A 27,973-nucleotide genomic window follows, 5' to 3' on the forward strand; every position below is an offset into this window, starting at 1 on the left:
TTAACACTGTATGAGCATTAAAGGCTAATTAAACTTCCTTAACCCTAACGCCATAGTCGTAACCATACCCATATCATATCCATCTCCAACGTGATCGATTAATGGTGCCTTAACCTAAAAATCGTGAAAATTTCATAAAAATGATGAAAACGCAAAAAATTACAAACATATTCCCCAAAAAATAAGTCCCATAATCATAACGTATCCAAAACAATGAATAAAATATACAAAAAGTTATTAAATTCACCAACTGAAATATTTTTAGGTTATGGATATGGCGAGAAACCAAAAACCAATTGGTTGGCAATGGTATGGTTATGGCGTTAGCTTTACGGTATGGCACCATTAACCGATTACATTGATTTCCATAAGGTAGGTTCGATCAGCTGTTTTACAAAAAAGTGCTAGTTATTTAATAAAGGGAGCATTTAATTGCAACGGTCTGATCCGAGACGTCCAAGTTGGGATTCTAGGGTTTGATAAGCGGTATTCATAGCTTCCAAAACCCAACTGTCAACCTCACCTACGCGAAGCGAATCATGTTACAAATATGCATGTATCATACGCATGTTTAGCAGGCGAGGCTCTGGCGACCCCAACATAAACATTGATAACACTCCCCAGACCTCCAAGTTTGGCAATCTATCATCTTCAATATACCACCTTTATGAAGAAGCTAATATCAACAACCGTAAAATAATACTAACGCTTACGTACTTTCTTTTAGTGGATCTAAATTGTCTAGCGATAATTAAGATGAGATAAACAACCATTATATTAAATACTAGAAGACCCGGCAGACGTTGTCCTGCCATAAATTTGGCCTATCTGCATACATTTTAATAAGCTTTTTCCGTCTGACTCTGCCCTCCCCCTCTTCACTTTTTCCTAATCCTTTTATTCACTCCTGCCTCCGTGTTTTTCGCTTCATCTATCTCCATCTTCGTCTCATTCTATCTCTTTCTCAATCTCCTTCTCCTTCTCTCTTTTCTCTTCTCTCAATTTCTTCTCATTCTTCTGCATCCCTTATTGCCTGTCCCAGAGGGTGGTATGTATTTTATTCCAGTCCCAGTCCCAGTCCCACTCCGAGTCTCAGTCCCAGTCCTAGTCCTAATCCCAGTCCCAGTCCGTCTCTGGATAATATATTACTCTCTACTAAAGCACTCATCAACAGCTTTCATTTGATATTCATATTGTATAAACACTGTCTAGGCATTCACTGGCCCACGTGTTGGCCTATATCTCGAGACCCTAGTCACCCAGGGGTATGAAAATTACCCTCTACACAACTAAAGGCTCTCCTGAATTAAAAAAAATGTCATAGTACCTCTAAATCGCGGGCCCCTCAGAAAATCGGTTCAGTAGTTTAGGAGTCCATCGCGCCCAAAAAGTTTGTGATACGTGTTTTTTATATATTAAGATTTGTATTCTACTCATTTTTATCAAAATATAAAATTATAAAAGAAGTACATAATTTTTTGTTTTTTAACATCTATTAAATTAATTTGTAAATAAATATATATATGTTCCAACTACACTGATTACAAAATTAATCTAAATTATAATAATTTAATTTAAAATTTACTTAAAAATACGAGTATCAATAAAAGCAAAGTTTGTTTTCACTCGGCTAAACCGTTACGAGGCTCATTGTTCTATTTGAGTTGACTGGATCCCATTGAATCCCCACAGCATGCTGTTCTCCCAGTGCATTTTTACCTGTAAATTAATAACCAAAAGCAAAATAAAATAATAGAGGGTAGTACGGTGTTCCATGAAGAAGGATCTTGTGCATTTTCTCCCATACCGTAACGGTCGTTATATAAGAGAAGTTGCAAGATAAGATTATAAAAAATCAAGTATAACAAGTAAAGGTGTTTAAGTTCGGGTGTAACCGAATATTATATACTCAGCGTGATCTTTCATTTCAGATAAATTACTTTTCTACATAACACGTGGCAACGCCCGTTTAAAAAAAAAATCTCCCCATTTCCTCTTACAATAAAACTTGATAAGTGAAATATCATTGATTCAAAACTATTTTTTGCTAAGTTATATCTTATCATTCTAGTCTACGACCCTTTTAAACTTGTTTTATATCTAAGTTGCTGTGGTCTTTAACCGATCCCGTCCATTTTTACTAGACATATTTTCTGCTATAAGGAAAATATGTGTACCAAATTTTATTACGATCCGTTAATTTTTCTTCGAGGTATGGCTCCCGAAACATAGAAAATTGCTTAGTCACAAAAGGGCCGGTGCCACGCCCATTTTTTTAAATTTTAAGTTTTTTCTATTTATTGTTATAAATCCACTTGGGAAATGAAATACCATTGATATAAAGCTCTTGTTTGCAAAGATATAGCTTATTTTATTCGTCCACGACCCGTTTAAAAATATTTTATGTAAAAGTGGGCGTGTTCCTTAACCGATTTCGTTAATTTTTCTTCAAAGCATTCCTTATAGTAAAGGCAACCTCTCTGCCGAATTTTTGTTACGATAGGTTTAACGATTTTTGATTTATGATTAATAATATTTGTAAAATTGATTTTATCACAAGTGGGCGGTGCCACGCCCGTTTAAAAAAATGTTTCCAACTTTTTACCTAGAGTCTCAATATCAGTCCACATGTCAACTTTCAACATGCTAGGTGTATTATTTTCTAAATTATCAGGTTTTTTGTGTTTTCCAAAATGTTATATATATAAAAAGTGGGCGTGGTTTTCATCCGATTTCGCTCATTTTCAATACAAATCTATTCTGGATCCAGATAAGCCCGTGTACCGAATTTTTTCGATACTGATGATTTTGATATATGGAAGTCTATATCTATATCGATTCCTTTATACATGTACAACCAACCGTTATCCAATCAAAGTTAATATACTCTGTGTGCAAAGCACGCTGAGTATAAAAAAGCATACTCTAATTATTTTGCAACGATATAGAACGGTTACTGAATACTGAAATTGTTGTAATTATCGATCGGCTCCGATTTTTGGTCCGGTTTTTCAATGCTAGTTTAAACTCCAAATAAAGTTGATTAACTTTACCACTTTATTCGATAACATAAAATTTTGTTGCTGCTTAAGCGGCCGAAGTGGCAGGGTTAAACTCAAGTAAACTTTGACTGGAGCTTAAGCTTGTACTGAAAATCTCGACCTCGATATTTTTATTAACGGTTTTTCTATTGATATTATTTAATTGGACCAACACTAACGAGGTGAGAACTTCCCTTTAGGGAAAATGTCGAGTGCATTCCCTCTATATCTTTTACCTAGGCGGTGGAAATGGTCCCCGCTGGATTATATTTTCTACAGTTCCGAGCAAGATACAAACTTCCATTTTAGAACTAGTTGGGTTTATCGGCACTACTTCAATATCTTCGAACCAGTTGAAAAATGTACAGTTTAGATCTAGTTCTTTTCTTGGTACTATTTCGTTGGTTCCGAACCGGGCCGAAATTCTACACGTTCCTTCTATATTATTCCCTTTTTCGATAGTCCCGAACCAGTGGGAAAGTGTAGGAAAAGGCGAAGCTCCTTAAATCTGGTAGCGTCCGATACATAAAAACCCAAACTGTCGATTTCATAATTGCAGACAATCTAGTTACTACTGAACTAGTTCTTATTTGGCACTTTAGGTCTGGTTCCGAACCAGAAATTTGTATCACTGGTTACTGTTTTCCCAGCTAGTTCCATTATCAGCGTGAAAATAATAAGTACTCTAATATTTGGCGACTGCTTTTCAGATTGTAGTATTCTGAGATTTATCTAACTAGTTTTATAACTAGTTTGATCTAATTTTCTGATAATAATCGTGAAGGTTGCTAATACTGAATCTAGCGATTTGGAAACTGAAAAGCGACAAAAACCCGAAGTTAAAAATTAAACGCGGATCCACATCGTAAGAAAATGTACAAGAAATTTTGTCATCAGTGTAACCCAACTTGGCATTGTTTTATTTGAAAATTTCCTCCATGGCGGAACGATACAAGGCGGCAGCATAGGACAGCTGATTATAAACTTTTTTTGATTTGATACATCAACTTCCGGCGCAGTACGATCTTGACATTTGTCCATCGAATTTACAAAAACAAAGTACATGGAATTTTTATTTATGTTTGTAGGTATGTCACCATGCTGCCACTTTGTATCGTTCCGCCATGATTTCCTCTATCAATATTCACATTCTTTCAAAATTTCGTTCAAGATGTGGTATGCATGCATAAATTGAAGCATACAAGGATTTCTTCACTATTCGAAACAATTCCATGAGACTAAATTTCGCTTTGAAAAGTGGCCGGGTCGCAAAAAACGTTGTGAAAGTCCGTCATTAAATTTGAAGCTTATGTTGAGAGGATTTCGGAAAATTAAAAAAAAAATGTTTTTAATCCTTCGAAATACAGCCGAAACGATTTCATAGCTGACAAGGACTATTAAAGCAAATACGCTGATTTACAAGATCAAAATAATGACGTATCAATTAAAAAAATCGAATGCCAAATAATCAATTAGTTATAATAAAAAAAAACAATTTCGGAGGATCAAGAAAAATTAAAAAATGTCTTTCCAAAATCCACTCAACATAAGCTTCAAATTTAGGAGCGGACTTTCACTGCTATTTTTGTTTTGTATGGGGACCGACCCGGTCTAGTGCTCTCCCTATTAACGTTCCCAATTGCATTTCTAGCCTACGACCATTTCATTCTCTAAATTATTATACACAGTATTTTTTTTAATATAACTTACCAAATTTATGCTCATGAGTTGCATTACATTCGTTGCCGCAGTAAAGTACCGACAGATCGAGATCTCCAAAGACAACAACCTCCATTTTTGGTATGTCTGTAGCATTTAATGGAATTTCTGTAACTATTTGAGAATTTGTATTACGCATTGGATTTTGTCTATATTGTCTTTTTATTGCTTCTGGACATTGTTTCGTGGTATCTTTCGTATAACGTACGATACGGACATTGTCCGATGTGAAGTCTACAGGGTTGTCGAGTTGTATGCCCGTTTTGGGTTTCGGAGCTGTTGTTGTTTCAAGATTTTCTGTAGTTTCGCCGGGTATTTGGTCTGGAGTTGTTGTCTCGGCAATTGTCATTGTAGTTATGCGAGATAATTGCTCGAAGGGTGTTTGATGAGCTTGTTCTGTTATAGGTATATCTTGAAATTTTGTATTTGTAGGTCCTGTAGTTGGTATTGACGCAAAGAAACTGTTTTGCATTGGTAATAATAAGTTTCCTTTGTTGCTTATGAAATTAGCTGATTGTAATAGGGCTGGTTTTATAAAATTTGAAGAATCGTGTATTCTTATAAGACCAGTAGCTCGTTCTAGAGCAGCCGCAGAGACTTTTGCTTCATTAGCAAATTTCGGAAACTCTGTTGAATAAATTGGGTTTTTTGCAAAGTTTCTAAAATCATATTTTGTTGTCCATGCGTCCACAGTACCTACTGAGTCCTCTCCTGTAGTCGGGACGTTGTGAACTTTAGGTACTGCTTCAGCTATTTCATTCCAGTTACGATTCACTTGGTGTCTAATAAAATTTGAGGCCTCTTTCTGGTCTGTACGTTTAGATGTCTCTTGGTCTTGCTTAAAATCATGTCTGATTTCAGCATCTCGTGTGCTTTTAAATGTAGTCCCCTCCACATTCATCATTAAGTTTACTTTGATTCCCGCATTTCTATGATTTGTCTGGGGTGCATGTGTGGCTTCTTTTACTACTCGTACCTGCCAATCCTTAGTCTGGTTTTTACCCCAACCCATATCGCTATCAATTAAACTGTTTCTTTGTATAATTGGTACTATATTGATGCGATTGTTGGAATCTCTAACAGTACTTTCTGTCGTTTGTTCTTTTTCTTCTGCGAGGCTCGCGTCTAACGGTAGGGTAGTGATAATTGACTCATCAAGAGTTTTTGTCGTTATCTCGTCAATGGTATTGGAGAAACTGTTTTCTGCAAGGTCTGGACGAAAAGTCGGCTCTTTCTCTTTTGATTCGTTCGGATCAATACCCCTCACAAAATTTGGCATCAAAGCTTCAGGTCCTCCACTTCTAAAATTTTTTGACCTTAACTTGTCCGATTTTTTATCTCTGATATTTTCTTTGAGCTCAGAATGTGTATCTCTTTCTTTGTCTCTGTTCGAAGTATTTTTCGCTTTAATAATATCTGTGAAACTTTTGGTGCTACTAAATTCTGTTCTCACATCATCCGTACTGCTTTCCATAATAAACACTTCTTCAGATTTTTTAGGTTTCTCTATTACAGACCCTTTCAATACGCCAAGGTGGAAAAACTTCTCTTTGGAACCTGTTGCCTCTTCTTCCAATTCATGTAATCTATCCGAATCCTCGGTCTCTACAAAGGCCGCCATGGTTGGCTCAGCAGGAATCGATACTTCGAGCACGTTGATATTATTAGGCACCACCTGATTCGACCCCTGAGAAAAATGAGTTGTGGAGTTACTTACTGATTCCTCCTCCCTTCTTGTGAGGAGGGGAAGTTGAGTTTTTGAAGTATTCTCAGTATTTTCGGCGCCTAGAGGGCCATTGTTTTCAACTGGTTCTACAGTAAATTGTGTTTGGATCTCGCCCTGTTCCATTGCAGCATTTTGCATCGGTCTAAATATGCTTGATTTCATGTCCGTATCTAGAATGTCTTGAGTAGGTGCTGTCGAGTCTTCGGGTTCCCATATTGATATGTCAGAAAGTGTCTGTAGTTGGTTATCAGTGCTTATTAACTGAGTGGTATGTTCGGATTCTGTGGGCTCCGTTTGATGTTCAATACCGCTACTTTTCTCAGAGTTTTGGGATTTATCAGTAACCGGCTTGGCTGAGGTCCAGTTGTCTTTCGTAGATAGCTTGCCCTGCTTATCGTGTTGGTGTGAGATTTCATTCTCCATAGACGATGGAGTTTCGGACACTTCGCCGAAACTGCCGTTCTTGGAAATTTCAGAAACAGACTCTCTCGTTACTAAATGTTTCGGCAAGAGGCTCACTGAGCTTATGATCTCGGTGATCTCGTCGTCAAATTCAACGAATTTGGTGGAAGATTCTACATTCGTTTTAGGTAAAACCTCATCTGTGACCCTGTTACCGCCTGCGCCCATATTCACAATCCTTACTTCATTTGAAGTTGGAATTGCAGAGATTGGTTCTGTGACTAGAGGTGCCTCAAAATCCAATATGGTATGGGCGGGTGCAGAGTTTTGCTGGAATTTGAAGTCTTTAGCTTCATCATTTGGCAGGACAGCCAACGGAGCCTTTGTAACGCTGACAGATTTCACCACTCGCGTTTGTAGGTCTTTAATTTGACTTTCTTTCCAGCCCGCTTCAATGTTAGTAATTACATTTTGGTGCATGCCTGGTAAGGAACTACCTTTATATTTTGAGCCTCCAGTAGTCGGACTGGTCTTGATATCCATCGCTAGGGTGTATCTCTCGGTCCCATATTTAATTGTGCTGTGTTCTACAGCTAAAGTACCCGTGGAGCCGTCGGAAAGACTTACTTCTTCTGGATCTGTTGTGATGCTTTCCAGACGTGAACCTTGGATTGGGTCTACCTTCAATTTCTCTATAACAAAGCCTTTAGATGTTGGTTCAATAAGAGGCGAAGATCCCTTTGTTGGAAGTTTACCTTCATTTAATACAGCTGGAAATTCTGGATCTAGCTTTTCCCTTACAAGGCTGGTAGGTGCTGGTTCAATAGAAGGCGAAACTTCCGTAACTAGCGATGATCCCGTTGACGTAACGCTTTGTTGCCCTAATGAATTTTGTTTTACAAGGCTTGTAGGTGCTGGTTCAATAGAAGGTGAAGATCCCTTTGGCAGAACTTTTTCTTCCCCTAATATAGAAGAAATTTCAATAGGGACTGAAGACTCCTTAGGCGGCACATTGTTTTTTGCTAGTGCGGTTGGAGTTTCAGCATCAAGCTTTTCTCTTACTAGACTTGTAGGTGTTGGTTCAATAGGAGGTGAAGATCCCTTTGTTGTAACTTTATCTTGACCTAATACAGGTGGAATTTCTGCATCAAGCTTTTCTCTTACTAGACTTGTAGGTGCTGTTTCAATAGAAGGTGAAGATTCATTTGGCGGAACTTTTTCTTCGCCTAATATAGAAGAAATTTCAATAGGGGCTGAAGACTTGTTAGGCGGCACATTGTTTTTCGCTAGTACGGTTGGACTTTCAGCATCAAGCTTTTCTCTTACTAGATTTGTAGGTGTTGGTTCAATAGGAGGTGAAGATCCCTTTGTTGGAACTTTATCTTCACCAAATACAGGTGGAATTTCTGCTTCTAGCTTTTCTCTTACAAGGCTGGTAGGTGCTGGTTCAATAGAAGGTGAAGATCCCTTTGGCAGAACTTTTTCGTCCCCTAATATAGAAGAAATTTCAATAGGGGCTGAAGATTCCTTAGGCGGCACATTGTTTTTCGCTAGTACGGTTGGAGTTTCAGCATCAAGCTTTTCTCTTACTAGACTTGTAGGTGTTGGTTCAATAGGAGGTGAAGATCCCTTTGTTGTAACTTTATCTTGACCTAATACAGGTGGAATTTCTGCATCAAGCTTTTCTCTTACTAGACTTGTAGGTGCTGTTTCAATAGAAGGTGAAGATTCATTTGGCGGAACTTTTTCTTCGCCTAGTATAGAAGAAATTTCAATAGGGGCTGAAGACTCGTTAGGCGGCACATTGTTTTTCGCTAGTACGGTTGGAGTTTCAGCATTAAGCTTTTCCCTTACTAGGCTGGTAGGTGTTGGTTCAATAGAAGGCGGAACTTTCGTAAATAGCGATGATCCCGTTGACGTAACGCTTTGTAGCCCTGATGAATTCTCTTTTACAAGGCTTGTAGGTGCTGGTTCAATAGAAGGTGAAGATCCCCTTGGCGGAACTTTTTCTTCCCCTAGTATAGAAGAAATTTCAATAGGGGCTGAAGACTCGTTAGGCGGCACATTGTTTTTCGCTAGTACGGTTGGAGTTTCGGCATCAAACTTTTCACTTACTAGACTTGTAGGTGTTGGTTCAATAGGAGGTGAAGATACTATTTGCGGAACATTTTCTTCTCTTAATATGGATGGAATTTCTTCGCCTAAGATGGATGGGATTTCTGCACCCGACGATCCTTCTTTCCCTGGAAGGGCTTCCGCACTTGAAGGTGGTGTATCTGATGACATCTCTGGCGGAGTGATTTCGTCTCTCAAAACAAATGGAGTTTCCGGTTCCGTAACGAACTTGGTAGACGTTGTTTCAATAGATGGTGACGATCTCTCATGTGGAGTAATTTCTTTTCCTAATGACATTGTAATGCCCAAGTCTTCATCTGTTCCATCCAGCTTTTCTGGAGCAAGGTTTGTAGGTGTGGAATCAATTGTTGGAGACGACCCCTCTTGTGGAGAAATATCCTCGCCAAATACCAATGAAGTTTCTGGGTCTATTGCATTTGACTTCTCTTTGGCAATGCCTTTAGACTGAGTAACAGTGGGCGGTGACGCTTCTTCTTGTGGAGCCATTTGTCGTCCTAATGCAGGTGAAATATCCGAGCCTTCATTTATTACATCCAGCTTTTCACTAACAAAGCTTGTAGGTGTTGGATCAACAGAGGAGGACGATCTCTCTTGTGGAGGAGTTTCCTCCCTCGATGTCAAATGAGTTTCTGGGTTTGTTACATCTGAGTTTCCTTCAGCTGGGTGAACAGGTGTGGGATCAATAAATTGGGACAAACCATCTTGACTTGTATGTGGTTGTTCAATAGATGGTAACGATTTCTGTTGTGGTGAAATTTCCTCACCTAATGCGAAGTTTGTAGGAGTGGAATCATTTGACGGTGATACTTCTTTTCGCGGAGCGGTTTCTTCTCCTGGTACGAGTATAGTGTCAGTTGTAGCTGGTGCTTTAAAAACAAATGGAACTTCCATGACGCTAGCGGAGTTTATAGGTGTTGTTTGAATAGAGGGAGACAATCCCTCTTGTGGGAAAATGTCTTCCCCCAATGCGGGAAGAGTTTCCGAGCCTTCATCAAATGTCTCCATGTTACTTATAACTGGACTAGGTGGTGGATCAGATGACCTCTCTTGTGGAGCAATTTCATTTTTCAAAACAAACTGAGTTTCGGGGTCGATAACAAAGTTTGTTGTTGCTGTCTCAAAAGACGAAGCTGATTTTTCTTGTGGAGGGAGTTTTTGTCCTAAAACATGTGGAATGTCCGAAACTTCATCTGTTTTCAACGTTTCCTCAACAAGGCTTCTAGGGGTTGGCTCAATAGATGAGGACGATCTATCTTGTGAAGAAATTCCTTCTTCAAACGCGATTGGTACTGAAACGTCGTCAAGGTTTGTAGTAGTTGATTCCTTTGGTGGCGATATTTCATTTTTATTCATTATATCAGCTTCCAAAGGACTTTGTAGTTGAGATGCTTCTTTGTTAATTAAATGACCATCATCTAAGTCCGCAGAGGATTGAGACTCATCTAAATGAGTTGAAGGCTTAGTGGGATGGATGTTGTTAATATTTGTAGATTGTGTTGTTAAAACCATTCCCTCAATGGGAGTTGATTTTTCTGTGGAAGACAATACCCGCGTAAGCTCCATATCGTCATCATAGTAACTCACATCCAGGGCTTCGTTGCTTTGCATGTCGTGTGCAACGCTTTCTGTTTCATTGAAGTGTGCACTTCTATTGACATCTTTATGCTCATTCAAGGACATTGGAGTTGTTGCTTTTATACCTATTTTATAGCTATCAGCAAGTGTAATCTTATTGGGTACTTGAATAGTTGCATGTCTTCCGTGGTTTGTCAGTTTGTAATGTATAGGAATTTGTGTTGCTGTCGTTGGTAAGCCGTAGTCAAATTTGTAAGAGTCAATGACGTTGTGAAAATCCTTCGTATTCAAATGGCCTTTTCTGCGTTTGTAGAAATTCTCTGCCGTCGCTGTATTTGTTGCACTCGATCTTATATTTCTGAGGTCTGTCTCGTCCAAAGTATTTTTGATAACGTTGGGTCTTACGTGATGTGAAAGTCTTACATATTTGATGTGGTCTGTACGGGAAGTTGTGTTCGAAAGAGTTAAATATTTAAGATTATACAATTAAAATGGATTTTTTCTAAGCAAAACTCAAGAACGCTGTTGATCTCAATAACAAAGAAAGTTATAACTAATGATCTTACGCAATCGAATCGAGTCGTACGAAATTACGGCATGAAAACTCTGCGAGGCATACTTTTGACTTAAATTTCAAAGTGCCTTGTCTTGGTAGTGTTGTGTATTTTCGAGATATGACGATATATGGCTAGTGGAAAGTTTGCGTTCTAGTAAGCGAGAAGAGCTCTCTGGCGACATGAGCGATATCGATCGATATTACTCTTCCAGGTTAGATGGTTTTCCAATTTTCAGGAATAACAGAGAAGGACAGTGACTCCCTCATCCCCTCATCTTTTAATAACGTCATGGCTATGCTTACTGATTTTAAGGGCTTATGCTTTTAGATTGCTACGCGAACTTCTGTGGTCGGGATGGCAAAGAGCACTTTACGCAGACATCAACATCGTCCAGCGAATTAAAACGCAGTGGCTACGCTGGCTAGGCCATGTTTTGCGAATGAAATATGGCGCTCCGGCTAAGAAAGTGTTTCTATAGGAACCCGCATATGGAGGCAGAGGAAAAGGGCGGCCTCGCCTCCTCTAGAAGGACCAAGTGAAAAACAATTTAAACTCCCTTGGTGTGCCCAATTGGCGCCAGTTGACAGAGCGAAAAAGCGACTGGTACGCCTTGTTGGACGGTCTTAACCGTTTAAACGGTTAAGCACCAATTGAGAAAGTAAGTAAACCTATTTTATTATTCGCCTGACCTTGTAAAACGAAGGATGCCTCAGAAAGCGTATGCAGAGAGCGCTTGCGTTGCACCTTCACGGTTGGTTAGAGTTTACCAGCAGCAGCAGATAGGTTATAGTGGTTGGTATGCTTCTGCCATATAATTGGCTTATGTGGGTCTACCAGGAAACTGATCTTTGAATTTGGTTCCTTAATTTACGGGGTTATGCGAATTTAGTTGTCGCATAAGATCACGGCTTCTGGCCGTTAAGGTTAAGGTCGGTCGGTCTAGAGTAAGGATTATGGGAAGGTGATCAGATGCAAATCACGAGTGGATGGAGATATATGACGAGATTGGGGTGAACGGTGAAACTTGGACCGGGTCCATTACATTTCTTGTTACTTTTCTAATAGACATTGTAGTCATCGGCGGTTAAATAAGTCTTTTCGTCAATGTAATTCGTCAAATTGGGGATAATAGATGGATGAGGTTTTGTCCTGTGCGCTGTCGCGGTCCTGGTACCGATCTACCCGTTGTGAAGGCAGAGAGTCTCTGCATCACAGCTTGACAAAGACGTCAGCCAGCGGATTTCCGTTGCTATTCCTTCATATTTTAGGAAAGTTACATAGCCCAAGGCAAGAAGTGCATTGGTCAGATGTTACAATCGTTTATATTATGCGCTGGCATATCGTGCGAGGGATCAGATACTGATGATCTTGTCTCATACGATTGCTACTGAGGAAAAAGGGGATAAACGACGGGAGCAGAGGTTCTTGCTGTCATTGCTTCTGTTCGAACTCCAGAGACTGCAGCTGTGTAAAGAACCCATAAGAATTTGAAGCTCCGTCTGGTTTGAGCATTGTTAAGGCAAATACAGCTAAGGTGTTGGTTTTTAACAGAGGTGGTTGCAGCTAAGGTGTTGGTTTTTAACAGAGGTGGTTGCAGAGGGTTTTGATGGCAACAACAGGGCGCTCGTCTTTTTCGCTGAGCGAGGCACCTTAGCCTCTCCGCTGTGTTTAGAGTTCTTCTGTTAGACTTCTACTGAATATGCAAAAAAAAAAAAGGATGAACAACTCCGGCGAGTATTACGTGATGTTTGTCCTCCGACATATCCTACGCCATTCCAATGTTTTCATACAGATTGGATGACCTCTCGCGGCATATTTCACGCGCTTTGAGTTTTCGCGACAAGCTTTCTCAGGGAAAATATATCTTGAAAGGGTTTACCGAATATACCCAAAGGCCGACCCCTGTTGGACAAATATTTTTCAAAAGCCGGTTTGATATTTCGGTCCCTGTAAACTGCATCCAAAAGCTTGTGGGCTTAGGGCGTTACCCATTATGCTGTATCGGTCCCTTGAGGTTTGTCCAATTGGAATCACATTTTCTATGGGTTTGGTTTGAGTTTGGTATGAATTCTTAACACCGCTTAGGAAATCAAACATTTGGCGCAATAAAAATTTACCTCTACAAATTCTAAATAAATCACACTTTAACATACCTGGTGGGGGTAATGTAAACTGAGTACTTGGATAATTTTGAACCATGTTGTCTGTAGGATGAGTATTTGTGTATAAAGGATTTTCAGTAGCAACGAGGCTATTCAATGTAGTATAGTCTGTCGGTGATGTGGAGAGCGTCGTTGTAGGATGGGGAATAGTTTTCGGAGACTGAGTCGTAAACGGTATTGTAAGCTCTGTTGTGTGTTGAGACAAGCGGGGATACATTTTTTCTATCGAACTATTGATCACTTCATCATTGTCTTCCGGCGAGTGGGAGTCTTGATTTGAAGCAACACTTTCGCTCTGGCTCTCTAAAATAGTTGAAAACAAATAAATTTTTGAACTTCATACAATATCTTACTGATCGACATCTTACCCTCTTTGGAGCATGACAATGAATTCTCTATCGGATATTGGTTATCTTCAAGCGAGTCCATAGAATAATATGGCGGATAAACGATTGGTAGATGAGATTGTACCGGTTGTCTTGGATATACCAACTCTGAAAGTTGTATAGCGTCGCATGCAACCTCATGCTGAGGACGACAAACGCCTAAGGATGTGTCGTAGAATGTAAGCTCTGGACATCTATAAGTAGGGAAATGTGAGAAACTTTCTTTGCTAATTTTGATAAATAATGACAAAGGCTAAGTGGAACATCATACTGTGTCTGCTGGTAGTTGAAACACAAAAGGTGACTAGTTTTTCAGACAAGTTTTTTATTGGCTGAAGTTGGAAATAATTATCGAGTTAAGACGTTACCCATACAAATTTTAAAATAGGTTAGTATGCGAGCACGCAGCGGAGATACGTTGATATTCCTTTTAGTTTGTGTATATTGGAATGACTTTTCGACTTTCGAAAGAAAAATGGCACAACACCTAAACTCATTTGCCTCCAAAACAAATTTGACAAAGGATGACGGAAAGTCCTTCCAATATACATCGATTGATCTTCTCTTCGAATTAGTAGTCAATTACTTCTATTTTACAAACCTGTAACGCGTCTGTAGGTAGACCCTATTCGGTTGTATAGCACATGAGTAATAAAGCGAGCAATCGGTAGGCGTACGGTAGGTACCAGCCTGTACGCATGGTGGAAATTTATGTACACAATCTTGTGGTATGTACGTACCGTAAGGCGACACAATAGTCGGACTACATTTGGTATCACAAATGCATTTGCCGTCATGCGGTGAAAATACCGTATTTTCTGGACAAGAAAATATTTGTGGTCTCAATCGTGTATCACATCTATAGTATATGGTGCAATCAGCTAAAATGGGGAAACGTCCGGGTTTCTTGCAAATCGGTGTATAATCCGGTTGTGGATAAGAACTACATTGGCCTTTGGATAGATCGAATGCCTTGAAAAAAAGAGGATAAGAAAATATTATATAGAACATAGAATCTTCTACATATTTCATTCTCCAATTCGCTATTCGGTTTCGAACTATGTGCCGAACCATCTCATTTGGTAATAATTCATGCTGAGCCAATTAGTAAGCCGCGCGTAAACGTTGTTGTTGTAGCGAAGGCCTTGGAGATTGTTATCGATGTTGATGGTCCTTTGCCGGATGCCGGATCCGGTACGTTCCGGTACCAAGCACGATCATCTCGGGAACGATTTGTTATGACCACATGCGACCTTCTAGGCCATACCGCCCTCACACCCCCTAGATCCATGAGGAGCTCGGGGTCGCTAGAGCCTCGGCTGTTAATGAAACAGTATTCGAATAGGTGAGGTTGACAATTGCGTTTGGAGAAGCTATATATTGCGCCGGCAACCTGAAAGGGTTGCGATTCACAACCCCTTGAATCTATTTGGTATTTTAGTAGCCTCTTACGACAGGCATACCTACCGCGGGTATATTCTAACCCCCTAACCCGCTGGGGGATGATGCCTACTGGGAATCATTCATTGGCAGTTCACTCTCCCATTCCAACTTCGGCCTCTACTATAATTTTGAGAGCGGGCCCTCTCATTCGATGATTATAAATTCAAATGTTTAGAATCTAAACCATGCTGAGATCTACCTTTTGTCTTGCCCACACATTACCACTCATTCGTAGTTTATTCTCCCATTAGTTGTCTGCGTTCGAACCATATTAAAGGGAAACCGTCGCGTACAACGCCAATACGATGTCCACCCGTAATCATTGATTCGAAGTTCAGTATGCCATTGGTGGTTTGCTGTTCAAATAAATATTTGGCGAACTAACTCAAATGCCATACAAAATGTTCAGATGGAATCCACAAGTTTGGTGATAATTCATCCTAAACCATGTCGTGAACTATGCTAATAAGATGTGGAACCACTCATACGGGGTTCACACTGATAACACTTTAATAAAAAATTGTCGGTGACGATTCATTTGTTTCTCAAATTATCATCGGAAGCTAATGAAATTGGAAAGAAAAGCATCTTATATTTGCCCAGAATACCGAGCTAGTTTATACCACATATGGATGTGGTCAATGTCAATGTGAGGCCCTCACGCACAGGTCCGTCCAACTTAACCTAATGAAATTCGTCAGGAAGTCCAAGTGATTTGCTGCCCCCAAACGAATCGCGAATAAATTAAAAATGAGTAGTAACGTTCGTATCCGAGGAAAGTTTCCATGGCTATAAGGCATTTGCGAGTGAGTTGCCTTAGTATCGTCATATATATTATTTCTAATTGCTGTTTTTATGTACGGGTCCATTTTTCGCTCTTATTTGGAATCCAAATCAATAAATAAAGTTTTGGTTGTAAAGATGGAGATTCAGGCTATTAGCGAGCTTTTGGAAATTTTGGTCGTAGTGCTTTTGATTAGCTATATTTTATTAAAATGATTAGCTTATGCCAGTGAGTTTTACCCCACGTTTCTATAACAATATGCAGGCTACGCGTAACTGGCCATGGTTAAAATATGAGTTGGTAACATTGACTTCCGCTACAGCTAATGACTGTTGTTGTATGATATATTCATATTTGTAACAGGACTCCCCTCGCGTAGGTGAGATTGACAATTGAGTTGCAGAAGCTCTGAAGCTATAAAGATTTGTATTGCGCTCATCAATCCCTTGAATCGCAGCTAATGATCGTCCTTGAGCTTCTTTGATAGGATAGGAAATTTGAGGCATTTAAAATTGAAAAGACAATTCTATCGATATCAATGGAATCCTTGGTTTTAAACTTATTTGTTTTCGAAATTTTCCCATAAAATGAACTGTGTAAATGACATTCGTAACAGTTTTGTGATGAAAAGCCTTGTCCCATTACATAAGCGTGGATAATCGAAATAACGAAACATATATACTATGATATTATGGGCCCTTTCTTAAGGATCAATCCATGAGGAGAAATTTCTGATGACTCAAAAGAGCTAATAAACTCAATCGGATATGCACAGCTTAGGACTCTTCCACGACTGTGTTAATAGAGTCATAAGTTGCTCTAGTTCTAGTGATATTAACATCCTCATAATGTGCCTAAAATGCCTTTTCTCAAAGTCATTTAAAGTTTGTAAAGATAGATTTAATATTTGGAAGAAACATTAGCTATTAAAGCTTCAGGTGATATCATAATTTCTCAAAAACTTGCAGGAAAAGGAATCAAATCTGTTAGTAAAGAAATAGGAATTTTTCCATAATTAATTTCAAGAAGTTGTTTAGCAAAAGCTGCTGCTGAAGTCTTTCCGCCAAATTGGTCTCTCATATTTCTAAAGAGAGTAAATTTTTGTACGTAAAGCCCTCTATAGACGAAAAAGCACGCATTTACTTAAACTGCGTCTGTTCCAGCAAGTAACAGGAAAGCACCACCTTTGGGATGGTCATTACACCTTAAATTCTTAAGCGTTTGGTCTGAAACTTGCGGCGACTGTTTATGAGTCATGGTGCACACATCGCACACCCTCACTTTGGCCTGACCGTTTGCTTATGTTGGACATCGGTGTAACAGATGTTTGCAGACAGTGGTAATTTTAATGCGGAGTTGTACGTCCACTACACAAAGAGTATCCGCGTATCTGATAAAGCAACTGCCATGGTAATATCTCTTTTTCCTCTTAAATCAATTAATATCAAATTAAACAGAAATGTTTTTTCCGGTTCCTCCAGGGCGTATCCAAAAACACCAACCCTAAAGATAACATATAGGAATACTAAAAGAATAACAGCCAAACCCAACTCTGCAATCAAACTTTAAGTGTTGAAATAACCTAAGTTTTTAAGGCAGCCATAGTTCTGAAAGTCCCATTTGTCTTGTTTTTTTTTCAATTCCATATATTATTGGCGTTGTTAGGGCTTAACGTCATATAGCTCCTTACCAATTTTCATTATTCCATTTATATGGGAGGTGCCATGCCCCTTTTTACTCACCATTTATTTTCTTAGTGGTGTTAGAAACATTCCATTTGTATGGTAGGGGCCACTCCCTTTTGTCAAAGACAGTTAGTTACGGGTGAACATTCGAAGAGTGCAGACGTGCGAGCGTGCATAAGCTCACGACAATCGGCATATGAATTTCTATTTTCTATTCTTTCTTTAAACATAAATGTCAAATTCAATTACTTTTATTAAATTACATAAACATAACTCGGAACGTTTTATTATTTAATCGGGTTTTAATAGTTCAGAAGTAGGATTCGCGCGGGCCTACAAAATATTTTAGACATACGTACATACATATATGTCTACCTATCGAATGTACAAAAACGAAGTTTCTCCTCAACGCGTACAGATGTATGTACCAAAATAGAGCAACGTTCTCTGCTCAAACGAAATACTTAAAACGAAAAGCTTAACAAAAGGAGCAACGTACTTGGCTCAACGGAGAATATTTCAAACGGCACTGGCAACGGCTAGTCTTTCACAGCAAACAGCAACGTTATTGTTGTAGCGAAAGACAGTGCAAAATTCAGCGAATTAAGTCTGCTAAAGGCAAGGCAGCAACGTCACATGTGTATATGTGTGTACAGGCCAACGACAATCAACGTTACTGGTGCAAACGAAGCAGTAAAGCGAACATACACATAAACACTACTCAACGTTTTAAGCGGCGCAAATCAACGCTAACGCAGAGACGGCGCAGCTATCTAGCTTTACAGGAATTGGACAACGGCAGCAGACGCTACGCAGAATTGTTCTGCCTAACGGGAAAACAAACGAAAGTTGTTGTTGGCATGCTTGCTTGGGGTCGAAGTGGAAAAATACTGGAGTGGCAAGCAGACAGCGACAAGAACGGACAGTTTTTGGCAAGCAACGGCGACGAAAGGAAGCAAAAGTTAATTGCTTAAGCAACGGCTTGTAAAATAAAGGGAAAAAAACTGAAGCAAAAGTCACCATGCAAATAAAAATAGAATCTTTAACCGTGGCACAAATAAATAAACTATTGCGAAACGCAAATATTTCAGCGACAGGCAATAAAGCACACAAAGTTGCGGCATTAATTCAACATTTTGATTCTGATGAAATTGATGCCAATGAGATCGATCAGGAAGAACCTTGGGAAAGACCAATCAGTGAGTTGAGGGATATGATCACGGAATTAACAAGGTCATTGCAAACGCAAAATGCATCACGACCATCCGTTGAACCTGTTACATCCCAAGAAACAGTACGAGAATCCAATGTACAATCGACCACACAGCAGGCATCCACGTACAAAATACAAGACATTGTTGGAATCTTACCAGAGTTTAACCCGTTGAAGAAATTAATCACTGCACAACAATTTGTAACGAAGGCTGAGCAGCTGCAACGAACATACTTATGGAGTGACAATTTGCTACTTTTTGCGGCACAACAAAAGCTCGTAGGCGTAGCAAATGCTGGCTGGATGCTCAACCGGTGTTCCAGTCTTGGACTGATTTGGTGAGTATGCTATTGAAAGATTTTCCGTGTGTAGTAAATTCTGCGGAAATTCACAGGGAACTTGACCGACGCAAGCGAAAATCTGGCGAGACATTGATTGAATATTACTACGAGATGTTAACGCTCGGAAGACGGGGTAATTTAGATGACGCATCTATAAACTTTTATACGATCAATGGTATAAGCGATCCACAAACAACACGTACGCTATTAGCAATGAATCTAAATACCAGCAATGAGCTGCTACAGTCACTAGAAAACTTACAAACGGTACAGTCAACAAATTCGATACAGCCAAACCCAACGTCAACGTTTAGCACTAACATGCGCAGTGGACGCTCTGAACAATCGCAAAGATCAGTGAAGTGCTTCAACTGCAATGAACATGGACATATCGCTGTTAAATGTCCGCAACCACAAAAGAAACAACGCTGTTCTAAGTGCTCGAAAGTGGGCCATGACAGCAAGGAATGTCGAGTAAACACCAAGCCAAACGTAGCAGAAATTGTGGAGTCGAAAAAACCTTCGCAAGTGCCACCTATAATTCAACACGTCACAATTGATGGTAAATCTTACGACGCATTGGTCGATACAGGCAGCGACCACTCACTAATAAGCGAACAAGTAATACCAACGATGCAATGCATCCCTGCATATAAGCGCTTTAAAGGTTTCGGAGGTTCAACTGTGGAATCTACACGAAAGGCCGACGTAAAGTTAATGATCAATAACGAAAATGTCCACGCAAACTTATACGTAGTACCGGGCAATACACTTGGGTATGACCTACTACTTGGACGAGATATTTTGTGCGGAGCCAACAAACGGCTGGTCATCGACAATGGGTCTTTACAGTTACAAGTCAAACCGAACATGTTTAAAATCAACGATCAGCTGAATGATACACAACGTAACGATGTAAAGTCCATGTTACATGAGTATGAAGATTGCTTTGCGGAAGATGTGTCAACGTTGGGAAGATGTAACACTACCACTATGGAAATTAAAGTGACACAGTCGGGACCAATAGTCGGAAAACGATATCAGGTTCCACTATCGCAACAACGAGAATTAACGTCAATTTTAAACAACTTATTGGTCAACGATATAATCCGTCCAAGTACATCACCACACGCTGCATCGGCACTTTTAGTACGCAAAGCCAGCGGAGAGAGCCGAATGTGCATCGATTACAGGGCACTGAACGCCGTCACTGAACGTAAGAACTTCCCAATGCCTGTGGTCGAAGAGCAACTCTTTAAGTTAGCTGGAGGGAAATTCTTCACTACATTGGACATGACCTCTGGCTATTACCAGATTCCGATGGATGAAAGCAGCAAGAAATATACTGCCTTCCTTACTCATGATGGATTATTCGAATATAATGTCATGCCATTCGGATTAGTCAATGCCCCAATGTACTTCCAGGAAATGATCACCAAAGTAACGTCAAAATTATGTAATCGAGACCGAGTCATCAGCTACGTCGATGAGATGATAATAGCAACACCAACAGTGGACGAAGGTAAGATCGTGCTAAAAGAAGTCTTGGAGGCGATACGTCAATGTGGTCTCACACTCAGACCTTCCAAATGTAACTTCCTTTGCGAGACCGTCAAATTTCTAGGTCACAATGTAGGTGACACCGGCATAAGTCCAGGTGATGGCAAGACGAAATGCATCAGCGATTTTCCCAAACCATCGAATGTCGTAGAAGTACGTCAGTTTCTGGGACTGACCGGATTCTTCAGAAAGTTTGTAGAGAAGCATAGCCACATCGCAGCACCACTAACAAAGCTGTTAAAGAAAGACGCAGTCTTCATTTGGTCAGAAGAACAAGACAGAGCGTTTGACCAGCTAAAGCAAGCAATCACGTCTAAGCCAGTACTAGTCTTGTACGATCCAAGTAAATTACATGAGGTGCATACGGACGCCAGCCACCTTGGTTTGTCAGGCATATTGCTGCAGGAGGAAGCTGATGGTCTTAAACCAGTGTCGTTTTATAGCCGTCAGTGCAATGATGCAGAGTCACGCTATGCAAGCCATGAATTAGAAGTCCTAGCCATAGTGGAAACACTAGACCGATTCCGAATGTATCTATTAGGCACGAAGTTCACCGTAGTTACGGACTGCAATGCGATCGTGACAACAAAAGCAACGTCGAAATTACCACCACGTATAGCCAGATGGTGGCTACGCCTACAAGAATATGAATTTGAGTGTAGGCATCGTCAAGGCTCGAAGATGCAGCACGTCGACTGCTTAAGCCGTTCGCCTACCCTACCTCCATCTGAGCCGGAGACTGTAGCTGAAAGAGTTCTAGCTATAACCAGTGAAAACAGCGACGACTGGATTTATACAATGCAGATGCAGGATGAACATGTGAAAACAATTGTTACAGCTTTGAAAACAAACGGCGATGGAGCATCTCAGTTCCGGGATGACTTCATCATTCACAACAGTCGATTATATCGAATTGTCCAAGATGAGCGACGACTAGTTATTCCTCATGCTATCAGGTGGCGTGTCACCAAATCTTGTCATGACGACGCTGGCCACTTTGGAGTCGAGAAAACATTACAACGTCTGCAAAAGTATTTTTGGTTTAGGCAAATGAGGCGATACGTAAAGTCTTATATCGCAGCTTGTCCCGAATGCTGTTTAAATAAGATTAAAGGAGGCAAACTGGAAAGTCAAATGCATCTCACCGAAGTTCTACCAATTCCATTTCGAGCAATGTATATGGATCATCTCGGACCGTTCACCAAAAGCAAACGAGGAAACCAATACGTCATTGTTTTAGTTTGTGGTTTCACCAAATACACGATATTGAAAGCGGTACGTAACACAAAGACGACACCAGTCCTATCAATGCTGCAAGAAGTTATGGCAATTTTCGGGCAGCCTTTACGGATTACCACTGACCGAGGAACTGCCTTTACATCAAAGGAATTCGAATCCTTTATGACACGCTTTGGGATTCAGCACGTCAAAACAGCTGTACGAACGCCCCGAGCAAACGGCCAGGCAGAGCGCGTCAACCGCACCATATTATCAGCAATTCGATGCTCAACAAAGACCACCAAAGATTGGGACAGCACCCTTTCCAACATCCAGTGGTGCATTAACTCGCAAAACAATAGCACAACAAAGATAAGTCCCAACGAACTTGTGTTCAATTTCGATTTACGATGCGTCAGCGATAATCGACTAATACAAGCACTAAGCGACGAAATATCCATGTCAGATGACGACGACAAACAGGAGAAGCTACAGAACGCCATACAGAATATCAGCAACGAGAGGCAAAAATGGAAGCAAAGATACGACCAAAAGCATCAGAGTCCACCAGTATACAACGAAGGACAATTGGTCGTTATTGACCATGTACCAACCGCAACAGGTGACACACACAAACTCGATCCGAAATTCAAGGCGCCTTATATTGTCACAAAACAGCTAGTTCATGATCGATACGTTGTGGAAGATCTACCCGACGCACCACGTACACAACGAAGATACTGTAATGTAGTCTCCAGCGACCATATGAAACCATGGTGCCGTTTAAGTCCAGATCTCGAAGGCGACTATAATGAAGCAAACGAAAGTACCGAGGATGAGACGTCCTAGGAGGACGAATGTCAGGAAAGGCCGAGCTGTCAAAGACAGTTAGTTACGGGTGAACATTCGAAGAGTGCAGACGTGCGAGCGTGCATAAGCTCACGACAATCGGCATATGAATTTCTATTTTCTATTCTTTCTTTAACATAAATGTCAAATTCAATTACTTTTATTAAATTACATAAACATAACTCGGAACGTTTTATTATTTAATCGGGTTTTAATACTTTTTTATATTGAAGTTATGTTTAGCCTATGACCATCTTTGGAAGGTTTCTTGTGGGTGATTCAAACTTAGTTGTGATTTATACCTACATACAAACATTCATAATTTTAACTTTATATATATATAGATAGTCGATGTGGATAGACTGAAGTTAACAAACAATTTTTACGGCGGAAGATTACTAAACACCCAAAAGGAATAACAGCCAAAGAACTCTGTAGTCAAACTTTAGCTGTTATAATAACCTAAGTTTTTACGGCAGCCATAGTTCTGAAAAATCCCATTTTAAGAAAGTGCCACGCCCACTTTTCCCCAATTCCACATATAGCTCCTTACCAATTTTCATTATCCTACCATTACTACATCCAGAGATATGCAGTATGATATATTCCATTTGTATGGGAGGTGCCACGCCCCTTCTCCCTTACCCCACATTTTCTTGGTGGTGTTAAGGATTGACCTCATATAACTCCTTACTGAATTTCAATGTTCTAGCATGAATACCTCAAGAGTTATGCAGTATCAAAAATTCCATTTGTATGGCAGGTGCCACGCCCCTTTTATATATCGAAATTATTTTTAGCCTATGACCACCCTTGGATGGTTTCGAGTGGGTTGTGCAAATTTGGTTGTGATCGGTGATCCGTTTAGGATGCAACCCGATCTATACCTACATACATACATAATTTGAATTTTATATATGTATATAGATTTGTTAAAAATAAACGATTGTGAGCACACAAAGAAATCTATTTGAACAATGGCACTATTGTGAATATTTGCACTGCATTACCGGCAGTTGCTATTGTACGCTAGATGGCAGCGCAAGTTAATAGAACAGCTGATTTCTGTTGATATTTAATAAGATACTTATATATTGGTTGCGCAAGATGCGCACGGGTCAGGCTCTATTTTATAAAGGCTATTGGAGTAGCTTTTCAATCTATGCACATACCTGTAAATTTTGACACTTTCCGAAAACCACACAATCAGGCTTGCAAACATAGTAGTACTGGTTTTGATTGGGATGCGGCTTAATGCCTACATAATTGTTGGAACAACGCTTTTGCTGTGGGTTTGGAAACAGTTATTACACTAAAAATAAGAAATTACATATTAGTTAGTTGCTTACTTACATAATCGACTAATAATGGTATTCCACCTCCTGGGAAGGATCGTAATATGCCACGCTTTTTGTCATAAAAGGTGCCAGTAGGTGCTATGTTGTGCTGTGGGGAAATAAATACAAATCCAAAACATATTAGATACTATCATCATATATATTATTTTTATTCCCTTTTTTTATGTACGGGTTCATTTTTCGCTCTTATTGGGAATCCAAATTTATAAATAAAGTTTTGGTTGTAAAGATGGAGATTCGGGCTATTAGCGAGCTTTGGGCAATTTTGGTCGTAGTGCTTTTGTTTAGCTATATTTTATCGAAATAATTTGTTAAAAATAAACGATTGTGAGCACACAAAGAAATCTATTTGTACTATGGCACTATTGTGAATATTTGCACAGCATTACCGGTAGTTGTTATTGTACGCTAGATGGCAGCACAAAGTGTAAGGTGAAAGTTTTAATTGATTGATAGAAGAGGTGATTTTTGTTGATATTTGATAAGAGACCTTTATATTGGTTGCGCAAGATGCGCACGGGTACGGCTCGTATATATTATATATATGGTTATAAAAATCCTTTCCAATATAGATTTTTGAAAATTACTGTATTAGAATACCAACTGCTTTAGGTTATGGTGAATGTGAGTTCGCAGGCGTATCAAAAACGCCACTTGAGACGGCACAACGCCGAAGTCGTTTTGTTTCCAAACCAAATTTGATATGGGCTAAGGGAAAGTCGTGTTTATGTACATTGTACACAATGAGATCTCTTTTTTCTGACACGACGTTCGTGTGAGCATCTGCCTGGAATGTCTGGACTCTTTCAGAAGAAAACACTCTTTGCTGATTAGTTGATGGCCTCGTGAATGCAAATCCTGACATCACCGCTATGCAATACCGCGTCTTCACCAGAGGTAATGAGAAAGGGAGCGCAAAGTATGGGTTAGGTCTATTGACTTCGCCGCAGCTCGAAATATGCTCGCATGCAGGGTCGAATTTCACCAATACTTAGCTGTCTCGTCTCGTGTTTGCAGAAGAGCAAACCAAATCGATAAAGCCGGGATTGATCTAGAAATCTTGGTTGGGATAAATTTGTAGACACCATGTCATGTTTAAACGGTTAAGCTCAAGTTAAGTAAGTAAGTAATGTGCTTTTTTTGCAAGGCTATATGGGAACGGTGGCTAAGTGGGCTAAGTTTTCTTCTCCTTGTTGTAGCAAGTAAGAATATTTATCCGACACGTCCCCGGAAAATAACACCACTGTGGTAATACTCGAAGCATCTCCGGAATAAGTTGATGTGATCACGTGGAAACTTCCGGGTTTGCCAAACTCCTTCATGTCTGAAAATCTTGGATTTGCCAGAGCCTTCACTGCCAAATAAACCGGATTCCCCACGGGTAAATTAGGTGGACAAATGGGTTAGATAAGCTATAAATTGCGCTACCAACTCCTTTGAATGTGTTGCGCTACACAACTCCTACTAGAATCCTATGTGGGCTGAGTAGAATCGTTGTCAACCCTGTCCAAACCTTACTTGTTCTTTTCAGAAGGCGATATCAAAGCCACTTTCTGATATAATCTAATGTCTGAAGATTGCCCTAGAGGTCCAATGTGCAAGATATGGTCAGGATGGCCTCGGTTGCCGTGTACTGCTGCATCATTTAGAGCTGGTGCTTTATGAGATGGTAGTCAACTGGATTCTGCTCTATGAGTTGCCGGTCTGGCGAATAGCATTAGTCGCAGCAAGCATTACCAAAAAGTAAGTATCGAGGTAATGGACAATGCTGGTTGGTTTCAACAGCGCTCTTAGAACAAACATACCTTGGCACCCAATAACAAGCCCGAAAAAATGGTGCAAAAGTTCGTCCATTAATGTGAAGCTCGTGTTGAAAGGAGATCGGCAAATTTTTATTTTATTTCTATTAAATAACAAAGAGGGTTTAGGTCAAGATTCTCTTCCAATTTGCGTAATGTTCCTTTTAGTTTTTCTTCAAATTGGTAGGACGGGACTTACATGCTTCACATCAATTTCAAACGATGTCTGCAAAGCAGATGAGTTTTTACTGAGAAGCTTTTCATGGCATGCACTTGGAGTGTTTGCCAAATCCGTGCCGAGGAGTGCCTCCGCTTAGAAAAACTCTTTTCTAATTGAAAAAAAAAACTTGTTTCTAAATTTTTGATGTTGCTATTCTTTGCCCGGGACTTCAACCCAGAATCTTCGGTGTAGAGGGCGGAAAAGGCTACTACCACACCACGGTGGACGACGTATTTTATTTCTATTGATCCCTGCAAATACAAATGACGTTGGTCTGCTCTTTTGCAGGCGAGACACTTCCTTTTTCAATGAAAGTACATACTTTTGGACGGCTATCCGTGGTGATTCGGCGTTTTAACGTGTCAATGCTCATTTGCGGCATTGTGGTATAACTTGATATACTAGGCTTGCTGCAACTGCTTGGAGATCATCACATTACATCATGTTTGACAATCCAGCTTTTGCTTGTACTAGACGAAAGTATTTCGGTTTTAGTTGACTTGGATCTCCTTTAGAAGGCTTTATTCAGGGGCGAGATCGCTTTTATTTCAAGTTACTTATATCTTACGTTACCGTTATCTTATATGGTATCACAACGTAGCTTCTTGTTGCCAAGTGAGCTTCTCTTACCGCTGTAGATACTACTCATTCTAACCTAACCTAAGCCATGTTAATTGTAAGAGGCGACTACCGAAGGTTCGAGGGTGAAAAAATCGTTTACAGTGCCGGAGTCATATCCTGTAAAGCACTACCTATATCCATTAAACCTTCGGAAATTGTATTTGCGGTTACAACAAAAATAAAAAACAGTGTGAATAGGAATAACTTTCTCTTCCTAAGTTCTACATTTTTTCAGCTCACTTCAAGGTCATTTGCAAGAGCACAAAAATGTGCTACCTACAATCAGACTATACACACGAAATATATACGATATTGCAACACTCGAGACTCTAGGAGATTCATTTAATAGGTTTTCTAACTTTTCGCGAAATTGTCTCTTCCACACACAACATTGCACGAACATACAAAACTCACCTGATAAACTTGAGGAGGTATCGGATTGTAATAGATTGGTTGCACTGGTAAACTTCCTGTTAAAGGATAAGGTAAATGTGATGGTGCATTGTGATAACGTAAATTTCTAGATGGTATAGAACGCGTCACAACATGTCCACAATATGTGAGTATTATAATTTTGAAAAAAATTTTACTCAATTTATAATCAGTTTTAGCCATTTTTTAAGTTTTTCTTTTAAAACACTAATTTATTTACACAACAATTTTAATTCAAATAAATTAAAAATGTGATGAGTTCTTTTTTCCGTTTTCAAAATTTTATTTATTTACACGAAATAAATAACTTTTGGCCCGACTTAATCACATGCTAGTAACATTTTTCAAATGATTTTTGTTGTAATTTTTATTTAAATTTTTCACTTTGTGTAAAATTCATGATTTTAAATGTCCTTTTTCGTGGCACTTGTTTTTCATTTTGATTTGTATATTTTTTCAACAACACTTCCGTTTCCGGCTTTTAAATGTTTGCCGTTTGGTTTCCGTTATATTGCGTGGGTGGCCTTGATTGCGTTGTTTTAGTTCTTCTTATACGAAACGTTTCCCCACAACTGTTCTATTTAACTTTTTTGTGCTGCGCTTTTAATGATTTTTTGTTGCTGAAATTTTTTTTGTGTTTGTGCTAGCGTAGTGAGATCAGAACGTGTTGTTTTTCTATCGCTGGCGCTCAATGCATTTATGAGTGAGTAACAAAATTCGCTTAAATGCAGCGGACGTTCACTATC

General features: G+C 39.6%; 1 protein-coding gene across 1 annotated transcript; it reads right to left on the reverse strand.

Annotated features, from left to right (window-relative positions):
* Window positions 1–1,413: 1,413 nt before the first annotated feature.
* On the reverse strand, window positions 1,414–27,789 carry LOC137244890 (titin homolog). Its single transcript, XM_067774600.1, has 8 exons — window positions 27,210–27,789; window positions 24,151–24,243; window positions 23,970–24,083; window positions 14,306–14,676; window positions 13,687–13,898; window positions 13,310–13,621; window positions 4,752–11,036; window positions 1,414–1,719 (listed from the first exon to the last, which is right to left on the reverse strand). The coding sequence occupies exons 1-8, from the start codon at window positions 27,408–27,410 to the stop codon at window positions 1,631–1,633; spliced, it is 7,677 nt and encodes a 2,558-aa protein (XP_067630701.1). The 5' UTR covers window positions 27,411–27,789; the 3' UTR covers window positions 1,414–1,630.
* Window positions 27,790–27,973: the final 184 nt, after the last annotated feature.

The sequence above is a fragment of the Eurosta solidaginis genome, chromosome 3 (assembly GCF_040869045.1).
Source record: "Eurosta solidaginis isolate ZX-2024a chromosome 3, ASM4086904v1, whole genome shotgun sequence".
Classification (NCBI taxonomy): Eukaryota; Metazoa; Arthropoda; class Insecta; order Diptera; family Tephritidae; genus Eurosta; species Eurosta solidaginis.

What these genes read in the sequence shown, in the direction of transcription:
- LOC137244890 (XM_067774600.1), bottom strand. Translation starts at nt 27,410, where the DNA reads ATGGCTAAAACTGATTATAAATTGAGTAAAATTTTTTTCAAAATTATA. An exon ending in GAAAGTGTCAAAATTTACAG is followed by an intron (nt 14,677 to 23,969) that starts GTATGTGCATAG and finishes CTTTTTTTCAAG; the next exon opens with GCATTCGATCTATCCAAAGG. An exon ending in ATTGTCATGCTCCAAAGAGG is followed by an intron (nt 13,622 to 13,686) that starts GTAAGATGTCGA and finishes CAACTATTTTAG; the next exon opens with AGAGCCAGAGCGAAAGTGTT.